Below are 12,798 nucleotides of genomic sequence, written 5' to 3'. Positions count from 1 at the left end.
CACACACACACACACGCACATGAGTCAAAACTAGTAGAAATAATAGGCTGATCCAAATCTTGTATATTTCCTCACAGCCACTCATACTGTGACTCAGTGTTATTGCCCTGTGTGCCGGTATGTTCTCCTGACACTGTCTGGACATGCTCCTGATGAGTCAGCGGATGGTGTCCTGGGGGATCTCGTCCCAGATCTGGATCAGGGACCAGGGAGCTCCTGGACAGTCTGTGGAGGAACCTGGTGGCGTCAGATACACGAGACATAATGTCCCATAGGTGCTCCATTGGATTTAGGTCAGGGGGACATAAGGGCCAGTCAATGGCATCACTGTCGTTGGTTAGCTATATAGTGTGTTAGTTAGTGAGTGAGTGAACTAGTTAGTTAGTTATTTATGACTGCTGCAGCTCAGTCTAACTGAGTCATAAGAAAGTGGGTCCCATAGTTAGTTAGTTAGTTAACTAGTTAGTACGTTAGTTAGTAGCTCAGTCTACCTGAGCCATGATACAATGGGTTAGTTATTGAATTGGTTAGCTAGCTAGTTAGCTGGTTAGTAAGTTAGTTAGTTAGTTTCCTCTGCTGCAGCTGTCTACCTGAGTCGTGAGAAAGTGGGCGTGTCCCTTTGCAGGGTGTTGGCCTGTGATTGGCTGATGTAACTCTTATGTCACGGACTCTCCACCAACCACAGTGCTACCTCAGTGTGTGTGTCTGTGTGTTGACATGTTGTGAACCTGCACCACTTCACTCTCTGTGTGACTTCACCTCACATCCTCCTCCTCCTCCTCCTCTGGGCCGATGTTCTGTGTCAAAGCTCCGGTCCTCCTGTCGCGGACCCCCGGGGCGGACACCCCCGGCAGGTGGCTGCTCTCCAGCCGGATCCGCCTCCGCCGCTCCAGCGCCCAGCGGACGGAGCAGCGGCGGGACGAGGCGAGCAGCTCCACCTCCACCTCCAGCAGCTCCAGGACCAGGGCCGCTAATGGGATCTCCGTAGACTTCGACCTGACCCGGGAGGCTTATAAGAGCAAAGACTCATTAGAGCTGCTCAGAAGTTTGGTGGTGTTCAAGCTCTGCTCCTATGACATCCTGGTTGATAAGAACACTGAGGTAATGAGCTGGTTCCGAGCCGGTTTGTCTGAGGCTTGTTCACTTGATCAGAACATTATATAGAAAAAAGGTTAAAGGAACTCAGTGACATTTCCACAGAGAGGAAGGGCTCAACACTCAAGCAGGTGTTAGCACTGAAGGTGAAATACTCCATTAGACTCACTTATATATCACTAACAGTGGTAACCCAGTGTTTATACAGAGATAAACTTGTTTTTTAGATATAGTTAAAGTTGTGTTCAAGGTGAACAAACCCACACACACACACACACACTGTCAACACTTTGAAACCTACACATCTAACTGTTGGTGCCTCAGCACAGCTCCCACCTCTCATATTACATATGTGCAAACAGACACGCTTCCACTGAAGGTTGTTACTGGATTCTTTCTGCACAGATCACATCAACAGCTAATGGTGACACATCCAGCTCGAAGCACTAATCTGATCTGGTATTAATCTGCTTTTCGTTGCAGCTACAGTCTGTGATTCTTTGTCCCTGTGTACAGTCTTACATGCACACATGTGGTTCACAGCCTGGGGCGAAGAACATGCTTCGAATTCCTCCGGTTGGGAAAGAACAACTTGCTCCTTTTTCCTCTTGTCCCCATAGAATTGTCAGATTAACTTGTTGCTTCAAAACATACTTTTTTTATCTGGGACATTATGATTCACATAGATAAACTATATGTGTTTTTAAGTAGTAATAAGCTTGTCTGTAATGTCCTCCTCTCTGTTCAGATAATGGACCTGGGTAAGAAGATTCTGGGCCAGAGAGCCTTCAACCAGTTCATGAAGATGACGTTTTACGGCCAGTTTGTGGCCGGCGAGGACCACAGGTCGATCAGGCCTCTGATCCAGAAGAACCAGGCCTTCGGCGTCGGCTCTGTCCTGGACTACAGCGTCGAGGAGGACATCAGCCAGGAGGAGGCGGAGTACGGAAGTTTTTCGCTATTGTCACACATTACAGTAAACGCTTAAAGATGCTTGTGAGCCTGTGCTGTCGGTGTCTCAAGTGAATCTAACAGCACCAGGAGAGAAAGTGAAACCTTCTCTTTACTTATAACAAAACTAAGATCAAATTACAAATAACAAGGGTATAAATACGCCTGTGTGATGCCAAAAATAGATTTACCAGAAAGTAAACAGTCGTTACATCACGATTTGTTGGCCCAGCCGTGGCCCCTCCCCTTTACTGGACTGGAGAGAATTTCTCACATGACAGGAATCCTGTCACATGGGGGGGGGGGAGCAAAAGGCAGAGCGGCTCTGTCCTGTGAGCTGATGTAAACTTGGATAACAGTACAGACCTAAAGCGAGCGGCCTCTCTGGGCAGCAGCAGCAGTAATGTTGCTTCAGTTTGGCCGTGGGCATTCATGCACTCTGAGTAATTGGGACATCACATCGTCCAAAATAAAAGTTGGACGTTCTGGCCCATTTAGGAGATGCCCCACAGTCAAATAAGGGAGTAAAAGTTCCCAAGTGAATCTATCTGATGTTCATTTCATTAATGTGAAAAAGACGAGTGCACTTGTCAGATTTACTTTGCGCGAACGTAAGAGTCAGCCGGAAAAGTTTGACCTTTTGTATCTTACACAACGGCTCCATTTATGTAAAGGCTAAAAGAGACTAAGAGCTGTGAGGCGTTAGTTAAAGCAACCCTGTGCAACCTTTTCACCATGAAATATCAGTTTCTAACTTAGGGAGGAGGGAGAATTGTTCCTCCTTTGTTCCCTCTCCTCACCCTGAACGTCTGTTCTTGCTCCATATAACTGGGGAGTGGGTACGATCTCCTGTGAGAAGTGTGGAACTGCAGCTTCTGAATCAGGTCCAGAAAGTTGAAGAGAAAAGTTGAACTGTAGATCTGTTAAAAAGACTTAAAACCCAGAGTTTATCTCCAATTTTCAGTGGGAAACTTTTAAAATAGGAAGAATTCTACACAGAGTTTGGTGGATTTGCTTCAACTTGAAAACCACCTCATCGCTCAGACGTGTTGGCCAACAGAATGAGTCACCACACGTGGCTGCAGGTGGCGCTGTTGCTCAGTAAAAGTTACCTACTGTTGCCTTGAGTAAAGGCTTGACTGTAATGTCGCTCTGCACCAGACAGAACATCCCCTATCATCATTTCATGGTGTAACCACATCCTGTAAGGCAGCAGAGCTTCCAGGAAAAGCCCTTTGCTGTGACTTTCTCGGCCCTTCTTGTACTTTCTCTTACGAGCAACAAGATATCACCTCTCAGCTTTACGTCGTCTCGGGCATGCCTGCTCGGAAAAAACATCAGAAGAGGCATCAGACCTCAGGCTAGAAAGGATTTTGTTTGGCGAATATATACACCTCGGAACCTGGAGGACGGAGGACATTAAGACAGCTTGATCTCAGGCAGCAGCGAGGTTTGACAGGCGCTGCAATGATCTGTCAGGACAGCAACAACAACACGAGTCAGTTCCTGGTAACAGAATGAAGATGTAAGGAAGTGAGGCAGGTCCCGGGTTTGATGTTGAGAATAAACACACTCACAATGCCAGCCCTCGGATTCAGAGGCCTTATATATAGACTTAAAATATATAATTTTTACATTTTGGATTTGATAAATGCAGGCGTGTGAAGACTGGTTCTGACGTTTTTTTGTAACAAAGCTGCCAATAACCAATATTTTGTGCCAGGCTTTCGGTTGATTGAATTATTGGCAGTGTTGCAAAAAATTGCTTTAATGAAATCCATATTTGTCACTGGACACAAACGTTTCAACCAGAACTAACAAGTTTATTAACCCTATTTGTTCAATGGTACTTAAAACTCTGAGATTGGTTTCTGTTTTATTTTTATATTCACGATTTTACCTTTAATTTATTCTTTTAGTCTAAACTAGACCAGAAAACAGTGAAAAATGGCCATCACGAATTCCCACAGCCCAACTTTTACTTCTCTTCTGTTTTTCTGACCAAACAGAACAAAAACCAAATGATGTTTAGTTTACAGTTTTATCAAGCAGAGAAAATCCATCAGTTAGGTCTTTTACTATTGTTTTGATGGAGACCCCCCCCCTTGTGGCTGTAGTTACTTATTCTGCATTTGAATGATCTGATCATCCGAATCTTTCATTGATAAATTCTCTGTCCTTTGCCTAATTCCCATTCTACGGTTTTAGATTAAAACATTAAATCATCCAAAGTGCAGGACAAGTGTGTGTGAAATGTGTTTGAGACAGTACAATGTCAGTCGGTGTAAAAAATATACTCCAGTTTCATCCACTTTCCTGCAGTAGAAGCCACATGATATACATAAAAATAAACTAACTCCCTTTAGTTTTTCCGTCTTTGAAACCCGCTGACGTCTCTGATGTCCGTATCTGCTTAGTTACACGAGCTCCCCGGTGGCTTATGACGGGGGGGGGGAGGGGGTGAATAGGTCAAGTGTGGAGTGACGCCACAGCCGCCCCTCGCTGTTCAGCACACACCCATCAGTTTGTTTCTCATGTTGTGGCTGATGTGTTTATTTAGGTTCACTAAACACAACGTCCGCCTGTGGCACGCCGCTGCCACAAGGTCCAACGTGTCCACAGAAAGAATCCCAGCTCCCACACTGACCCCCAAAATGCTCGGCTGCAATAATGATGCAACTTTCTAATATCGCACAAACGCACGCTAACCGATTTAATCCTGTTCTATTCCTTCGTCTAATTTAGCTCATGTGAATCCGCTGCAGAGAAAGAGAGCATAGGTAAGCTGCCTCGTTTTTTGTTCTCATTGGCGGACACAGTATATGATGTAATTAGAAGAAATAGGCATGCAAATTTGTTTTCACCTTCAGGCGAGCACCACGGAGAGGAAAAACAGAAAGAGCACCAGCAGTTGGAGGAGCGGCGTCGCGGGGGAGTGACGGCAGCCGGCACACATTCCGACAGCTCTGAGGCCAAATGTGACCGGCATATGGAAACCTTCATCAAATGCATCAAAGCATCTGGTATGTAAATGGGGAGTGAAACCACACACAGCTTTACAGTGTGCGTCTGTTTATGCACATTGTGTTAAGTTGTAACTCTATACTGGCTCATATACTTTCCACCGTTAACTTGGAAAGATTGCCACCCTCCACCAACACACACGTGCTCTGCTTCTGTAAGCCACCGCGTTTTATTACATGCAGCGCAGTACTTAATCTTGTGTTTACCGTCATGGTGATATTTCTATTTGAATGACTGCAGGTGGGAATTCGATGGACGGCTTTTCTGCCATCAAAATGACTGCTCTGGGACGACCTCAGTTTCTGGTAGGCGTTGAGGGGCGATTCAAGGGTCAATGCAGCACCCGGTGCTCTTGTTGTAGGGGTGGGATGGACTGACTTCCATTTCCTTTTTAATAAAGACTTTTATTTTTTAATCTTAAAGCTCCAACTCTCAGAGGTCCTGGTGAAATGGCAGCGGTTCTTTAGCTTCCTGGCGTCGCAGCAGGGGAAAGATGGCGTGGACGCTTTAAATCAAAGGCTGGAGCTCAACCAACTTCAGGTGCAGTTTTCTTTCCCTCTTAACTGGTGATGAATGAATAAGTATTACATGCAATGCTATTAACCGTCTTTGCACTTGGAAACACAGGAGGAGTTTTACACTTGCTGTACTTTATATCTTTAGGAATCTTTGACCAAACTAGGTGCAAAAGGTGATTTCTGTGGCTGGTTTACTGACGGGAAAGAAGAAACCTCAGGGTGAGCAAGATCACAGGAACAAATATCTGTAAAATAATACATATTTAAAGTATAAATACTGGTTAATATTATATAATGTTAGGATGTGGTTTAAATTATACATATCACATAAGAATCACCATTATTTGTTCATGTCCATGCAAACAAAATACATGTATTATCATGTTGATTCATTGTCATGGTTAGTTTCTACAGTGCATGTTTCATACTGGTTTTTGAAGACAAAAAAACCCCCACTCATAATATATCATATTACCACTGAATGTTTTTAGCTGAATTCAAATTTAGTAAAGATCAGTAAAGATGGATTTTCACTCAGCGTCTCCGTTTGTTCTCAGACCTTGAAAAAGTAAGAAAACTAGAATTTGAATACAGGTATTTTTTTTGTCCATATTCAAGGACACGTGCTGCTGCAGAGTAACTGGGGAATTTCTTTCAACAAGATACTGCTAATGTTTTAATCTCTCACTGGTGCCTTAATATCGTTCTGCTCTGACAGAACCATTGACGTGCTGGACTGGAACAGCCTAATAGATGACAGGACAAAGACATCGGACCTGCTAGTTGTCCCGAATGTTCAGGTCAGTAGATTCAAATCCTGAAATGAAGTGGTTATAATTTAATACAGTTTAGAGCAGATGTGAAGTTTGAGCAGCACCAGAATGACAGGGAGCAGTGATGCTAAGAAGCCTCGTGTTAATTGCCATGTCAATAACATCTGGACAGGTCACCCTCAAGCTATCTGCTGACTTTCTAATGCAGGAAGCTGAAGGGTGGATTTAGTGAGACGCACTAATAGGTGTCATATTTGGTTCATTTGCATCTGACTGTGAACAACGTGCTGGTTTGTTCCCTCAGCGAGGAGAGCTGGAGCCCCTGCTGGAGAAGTTCACCACAGAGGAGGAGGCGCAAATGAAGAGGATGCTGCAGCGTATGGACATTTTAGCAGAGGTAAACAATAAGATAACGCCTGATCATCACAGATAAAGATACACACAAGTTATCACTAATGCATCTCTTGTTAATTAGCAAAAATCAAGCAGGTGACATGTTAATATGTATAAATATGTTTTAGTCAGAACAAATATGTAATATATAAAAACCTGTAATATATAAGAGAGGTATTTTTAATAGGACCACAACTACTACAGTGCTGCATTGTATTATTTGTATTGTACAAGAAAATGTTTAAAAGTTCCAATATGTGTAGACAGAACCACCCATTGTGTTTAAGTTTTATTAATTTAACAAACAGGACACGTGATTGATCCCACAAGATATTATTCAAACAAGTTATTTATCTTGTGCGCACCAGATATAAAAATATCACCTGAGCCTTTAAGAGCTCTGTACAATCAAACAACCTTCATGGCAGAGGAAAAACGTTTAAGCACTGCCAGGTGATTTAACACCAAATCATTGAGATCTGTCATGTCCCAGCACGCCCTGGAGAATGGCGTCCGCCTGATGGTGGACGCAGAGCAAACGTATCTCCAGCCAGCCATCAGCAGAGTGACATTAGAGATGCAGAGGATCTACAACAGAGACAAGCCTGTCATCTTCAACACGTACCAGTGCTACCTGAAGGTAAGAACCCAGCAGCTGGCGGCAGATGTTCCGATCTGTCAGTGTTTAACACGCAGACACAACAACTGTAAGTGTTGTGATGCTGTGACAAGTCGTTCATAATCAGATTAGCATGAGACATCTGAGTTGGGGAGGAAACTGCAAAAGGACAAGGATCGTGTTGGGTGGAAATTGGGTTAATTTACATTGCAAATGAAAAGCTGTTTAAGTAACAGTAGAGTTTCATTCATGTGCTTAATTAACACCTTTCACAACTTGATCATATTCTATTTAAAATGACTGCAAACATACCTGTTGTGAAGTAAATACAACATATTATAATGATGAGATAACACCGATGGGGCTCCCACTTTGACAACACTGCTGCTTTGCTTCACAACAATCTATTGTTCATTTCCCCATGAGAATCAATTATGTAGAAACACAACCACACATATTCTTCTAGCATATTTGACTGTTGAAGTCATAATGAAAGTAGTTTTTTTTTCAATAATCCCTCTGACATTGTCGCTCCTTCATTTTTCCTCGGTTGGTAATTCTTAATCCAAGTCAGGTTGAATACACAGACTGAGACATGATGAAAAAATGATGTAACTGCATTGTGTTTGTGGTGGTCGGCCATTGGTCTGCCGAATACCACGTGACGTGACGTAGGTGGCAGAGTTTTGGGAGTTTCTCCATTGGCTGTTGCACATTTGTTGCTAGATTTACCAATTTATTTAGACTCTTTTAGGGACTTTTTTCAAAATAACTCCAAGCTGCAAACTCTTGTGAGTTTTAGGACAACCTGTGTTGCCCGTGAGTGAGAGAAACAACTCAATCTGCATCGATTCTGTTAAGAGAGCGACAGAGAGGTGGAGCAGCCGTTTGTCACCCAGATGGAGACAGAAGCAGCTCTCACACATGCACCACATCCCTGAACTTCTGCAGATGTTATTTAGTGGAGGTGTTTGTGTGAAACAGTTAAACAGCACATTAACTACGATACAATGACGTCGTCCTCAATTTTACACATTGACCATTTTACCGAGTCTTGTTTGTTCCGCAGGAGGCCTATGACAACGTGAGCATGGACGTGGAACTGTCACGACGTGAGGGCTGGCATTTTGCTGCCAAGCTTGTGCGAGGGGCCTACATGTACCAGGAGCGAGAGAGGGCCGAGGAGTTTGGCTACGAGGACCCCATCCACCCTGACTATGAGTCCACCAATATAACGTACCACAGGTAAGAGCCAGGACTCGTTCTCTGTCCATTAAGTGCTGACGACTGTCCAAATCTTCGTCTACTTGCAGAGCCTGAAAACATCTTCCTCCCACTTGTGCCACTCCGAGTTTCCCATGTGGTTCACAGACTCTCAGTGGCCACCTCACAGGCACAAATCTGCTGAAATGCTCAGCACGGGGATTTCATTTCAAGGAAGTGGTCCTTCAATTGGAGTTTGTGGGCCTATCATCCTGTGTCAGCAAGCCCCCCCATGGAGTCGTCCTTGTGCAAATTGCAGAAACCATCCAGCTGTAGGGGGTGCTGTGTTGTAACCATTTCCTGACGCTCCCACATTAATGTGAGATCAAAGCCGTCACCCTGTGGAGATCAACATGTTTCCTCACAAAATAGAGGAGCGGCCAACCTCCCCGAGCGTTCCATTAGATTTTTTTTAGTAAACACCAGCATAGGACAGACACGGGGTTTTTGGGCTGATACGGCACAGCATGAGGTGCGACTCGAATTTTTGCAGATGGTGGTGAAGTGCATGAATATTAACGAAGGCAGAGGTCCTTCCAGAAAGGATTGGTTCCAATTCCTGAGAAATATATTCACTGTTTAGAGATACTTGTGCTGTTTAGTTGTGTGAAAGGTAAATCATACTTGCTAATGAGAAAGATACGTGTGGAAGAGTCATGAAAATAGTCTAAGTCATAATATGCACACAATGTCCTATGATATATTTAGATTTTACACCCTGTAGTAGGAAATAACTCACTTCACAGACAACGGTTTTTATTCGTGTCTTCTCTGTGTGTCTGTGATTGTGTGAGGTGTCTGGATTATGTGCTGGACGAGATTGCAATCAACCGCAATGCCAACGTAATGGTCGCTTCCCATAATGAAGACACAGTGAAACACACCATTCACAGGTACAGTTTCAATTCTTACCAAGGACACTGTCGAAAAACACTATTGATTTCTTTCACGCAGCTTTGGATCCGTATAAAGCAAAGTGTATTTGTATCTCTCTCTCTGCCACACTCAGAATGAACGAGCTGGGTCTCGTCCCCACGGAGAACAAGGTGTACTTCGGGCAGCTCCTGGGAATGTGTGACCAGATCAGCTTCCCATTGGGTGAGAAACCTCCAGACCGACACACAACAACACGCGCCGATCTCTGTTGCTTTGACAGATTCGACGTAAAAACTCTGCGTTGAACAGGTCGCCCCCCGGAGGCCACGAGGAGCGCGTGATGTGCACGTGTAGAAGTCAGTCCGCTGCCCACAACGTGACATGTGAGCCGAGACACCTCGGTATTGACAAGCTGTCGTAACGAGGCGCTGCTGCCGGCTCTCGACACTTTGTTTGTCAGTCAAAGGCCGACACGGCAGCGGCAGTCGGTTATCTGTCAATCTGAGGCTCGTGTTAAAACCACCTTGACCAGTATTGATGGAAACAGACACGTGTTTTCTTTGTGGTTGTCTCGAGGGTTAGAGCAGACAGTGCTGTGTCTTAACAATTACTGGAATCATACAGAACACGTATATTATGTGTCCATCTCCATTATTTTAAAAGGTGTAATTCAGTTTTCCATATTTGTCGTTTTCACTCTATTTTATCACTTTATTGATAGTTTTGCTAGTAATTGAGGATAAGCTAAAAAAGAGACAGAGTAAAGGAGTGTAGACCTTGACAAAGTGCAGTGTGTGAGCCTGACTGGCAGACGACCGCAGCTCCTCTAATTCAAATGCAGCGAGCGGGGGGGTCTGTAAACCGGCCTGATTAGAGGGATTGGAGCAAACACTCGGTGAGGGAAGCCAATCAAAGCGACGTCCAGTTGTGATTTGCTCTCAGGAGTTTGTCCAAAGACAATATGCTAATTTTTTCCTGAAACTGTGGTTTGTGAAATTAGTCAATTAAATATCACATTTTAACATCTTCAATGGAAATGTCTTTGGTATTTGCAGACAAATAGAAACGTCTTTGTTTCCATGTTTATCTTCATTTATTCTGTTACATCCCCCACGGGAAGACTGGGGGACTGGAGACAATAACACAAACAAGCAAAAGTCTTGACAGTCAGAGAAATAGTGGAAATTAAGGGGATTTATTCTTTAACTTATCAAAATGTGGAGGAGCGTAGAACAATGTGGATGTGTCTAATAACATGAAATCAGTAAAACAAAAACTAGGCCTGAATTACCTCTAGAAATCCAATAGCTTCCTCATCTAAAGAGAAACTATACACAAAACAATAACAATATAATAGAGCCATTTTCATTCAGGAGCATAACAAGAAGAGAGATCCACACATAAGCAAGAATATTAATCAACACGCCCACTTACTCCCTGTAAATTCTCCGGACGTGTTCCACACTCCAGTTACAGAAGATGGCGGTAATGCGACTAAAGGTTGTTTTCCAACCAGCATAAAAAATTCAAGAAGAATCTTGCGAGCCCCTGAGAGATTTCAAGTCTCTCGTAGCGCCACTGTGAAATGGTTCCTCACAAACGGACTGTGTTTGGTCTGACGTCTGTGATGTGATGCCTTAGAAGTTCGTCCCAGACAACTGCAACATAGAAATAATGTTTTTCCTGAAATTAAACACAAGTTAATCAAATATAACATGTTGAAGAAAAGTCTGTGCAGAAGGACAGAAAAGTATTTGGTTTCGTTAGTTCTGTTTATCCTCTTCATCTATGCCATTGTTTTTTCTTTTCTCTCGTCTTCCATCCCATGCACTTCATTCCCAGGCCAGGCAGGCTTCCCCGTCTATAAGTACGTCCCCTATGGCCCGGTGAGTGAGGTGATGCCCTACCTGTCTCGGAGAGCCCAGGAGAACAGAGGCTTCATGAAGGGCGTCCAGAAGGAGAGGGGGCTGCTGTGGAAGGAGCTGAAGCGCAGACTTTCCTCTGGGGAGCTTCTCTACAGACCGACGTACTGAAAAACGCAGGAGAAGAGACAGAGAGGAGAGAGAGTGCTAACGTGTTGGATTTTTCCTCTTCTCTGGTTGACAGCTGCTGCTGTGGCTGTCGGTTCTGTCTCTCCCTCGCTGCAGCTCTCCCCGGACATGTAGCTCCCGTTCAAACCAAATTCTGGAGTTTCCTCGTTGATGGACTGTTTCTGCACGTCACTCCCTTTTTCTCTCACCCCCCCCAACCCCCTGTCTTTTCCTCGCTGATGTTGCCCACCTTCACCCCTTGCTCCCTACTTATATGTACTGTCCATGTTCCCTTTACTATCTGCCTCTGCGTCCACAAGCATTCCTCACCTCCCTTTGTCTAAAGAGCTGTGGTCTCCATCAAGCTCCTTCTTTACGGCTCCAAAAGGACTCTCTAAAATGTCAACAGGACCCTTTTTATCACCCTATTTATCTTGGAGTGGGACAACAATAATAAGAATAACGGGCTTGATTTAAATGGCAGTAAAGGAAACATCAATATCCCCACTCCTATATTATGTTTTTTTTCTTTCTCCACTCGTGGACAGCCACACTACTCTGAAGAGGTTCCTCTGTGTTGTGTGCGTCTGATTTTGTATTGCCGGTTTGAAAATGATGCCTCTCTACGAATCAATGAGAAAGTGTAAATGCCTCCTCGCAGCACATCCCTCTTCTTCTTCTTCTTCTTCTTCTTCTGAGAGTGCCATGCTGTTGTTATTGTGTTTGCTGGAGGAAGCTATATTCTCGGCCACTGAGGTGTTGCGAGGGAACACGCCGTGCCGAGCATTCAGCGAGTGAAGCTCCCCTTTTTAATACAGATGCCTGCGAGTCTGGCAGGTTGTTTTATTTTTAATGACATGGATAATATGCAAAGGTGGGGGGGTAATAAGTCAGGGGGCTGCCTTATTGCATTTTGATGTATGAGCACTGTGCAAGTTTTATCTTTTATAATGTAAATATGTTTAAAGCAGGCGATTCTATTTGTTGGTTTTGCATGTCTCACTTTATGGACCTGTGAAATTGCTCATAAATAAAAGAAAAAGAAGGACCGGAGGTTATTGACTGCAGTTCTGTAGCTGGGAGCTATTTCTACTGCTTAGGTTGTTTTGGGTTTTAATTCTGTGACATATTCCGCTTGATTATTGATACGCAATTAGTATTTGAGTCAGAGGGTAACCGAGCTCCATGATAATTATGGCCTTGTCATTTTATGAGAGCAGTCAGTGCTCTGCAGACCATCATTTAATTACCCATGA

At 44.0% G+C, this 12,798-nt stretch overlaps 1 protein-coding gene across 1 annotated transcript; it reads left to right on the top strand.

Annotated features, from left to right (window-relative positions):
* Nucleotides 1–720: 720 nt before the first annotated feature.
* On the top strand, nucleotides 721–12,595 carry prodhb (proline dehydrogenase (oxidase) 1b). The gene is made up of 14 exons (XM_047341381.1): nucleotides 721–1,101; nucleotides 1,844–2,037; nucleotides 4,792–4,826; nucleotides 4,917–5,069; nucleotides 5,311–5,375; nucleotides 5,494–5,610; nucleotides 5,734–5,807; nucleotides 6,307–6,388; nucleotides 6,666–6,758; nucleotides 7,248–7,394; nucleotides 8,443–8,618; nucleotides 9,431–9,529; nucleotides 9,646–9,734; nucleotides 11,355–12,595. The coding sequence occupies exons 1-14, from the start codon at nucleotides 793–795 to the stop codon at nucleotides 11,543–11,545; spliced, it is 1,824 nt and encodes a 607-aa protein (XP_047197337.1). The 5' UTR covers nucleotides 721–792; the 3' UTR covers nucleotides 11,546–12,595.
* The last annotated feature ends 203 nt before the right edge of the window (nucleotides 12,596–12,798 follow it).

This window comes from Hippoglossus stenolepis, chromosome 9 (genome assembly GCF_022539355.2).
Source record: "Hippoglossus stenolepis isolate QCI-W04-F060 chromosome 9, HSTE1.2, whole genome shotgun sequence".
NCBI lineage: Eukaryota > Metazoa > Chordata > Actinopteri > Pleuronectiformes > Pleuronectidae > Hippoglossus > Hippoglossus stenolepis.
The sequence above is the reverse complement of the archived record's forward strand: the minus strand, read 5'-3'. Positions and strand labels throughout refer to the sequence as shown.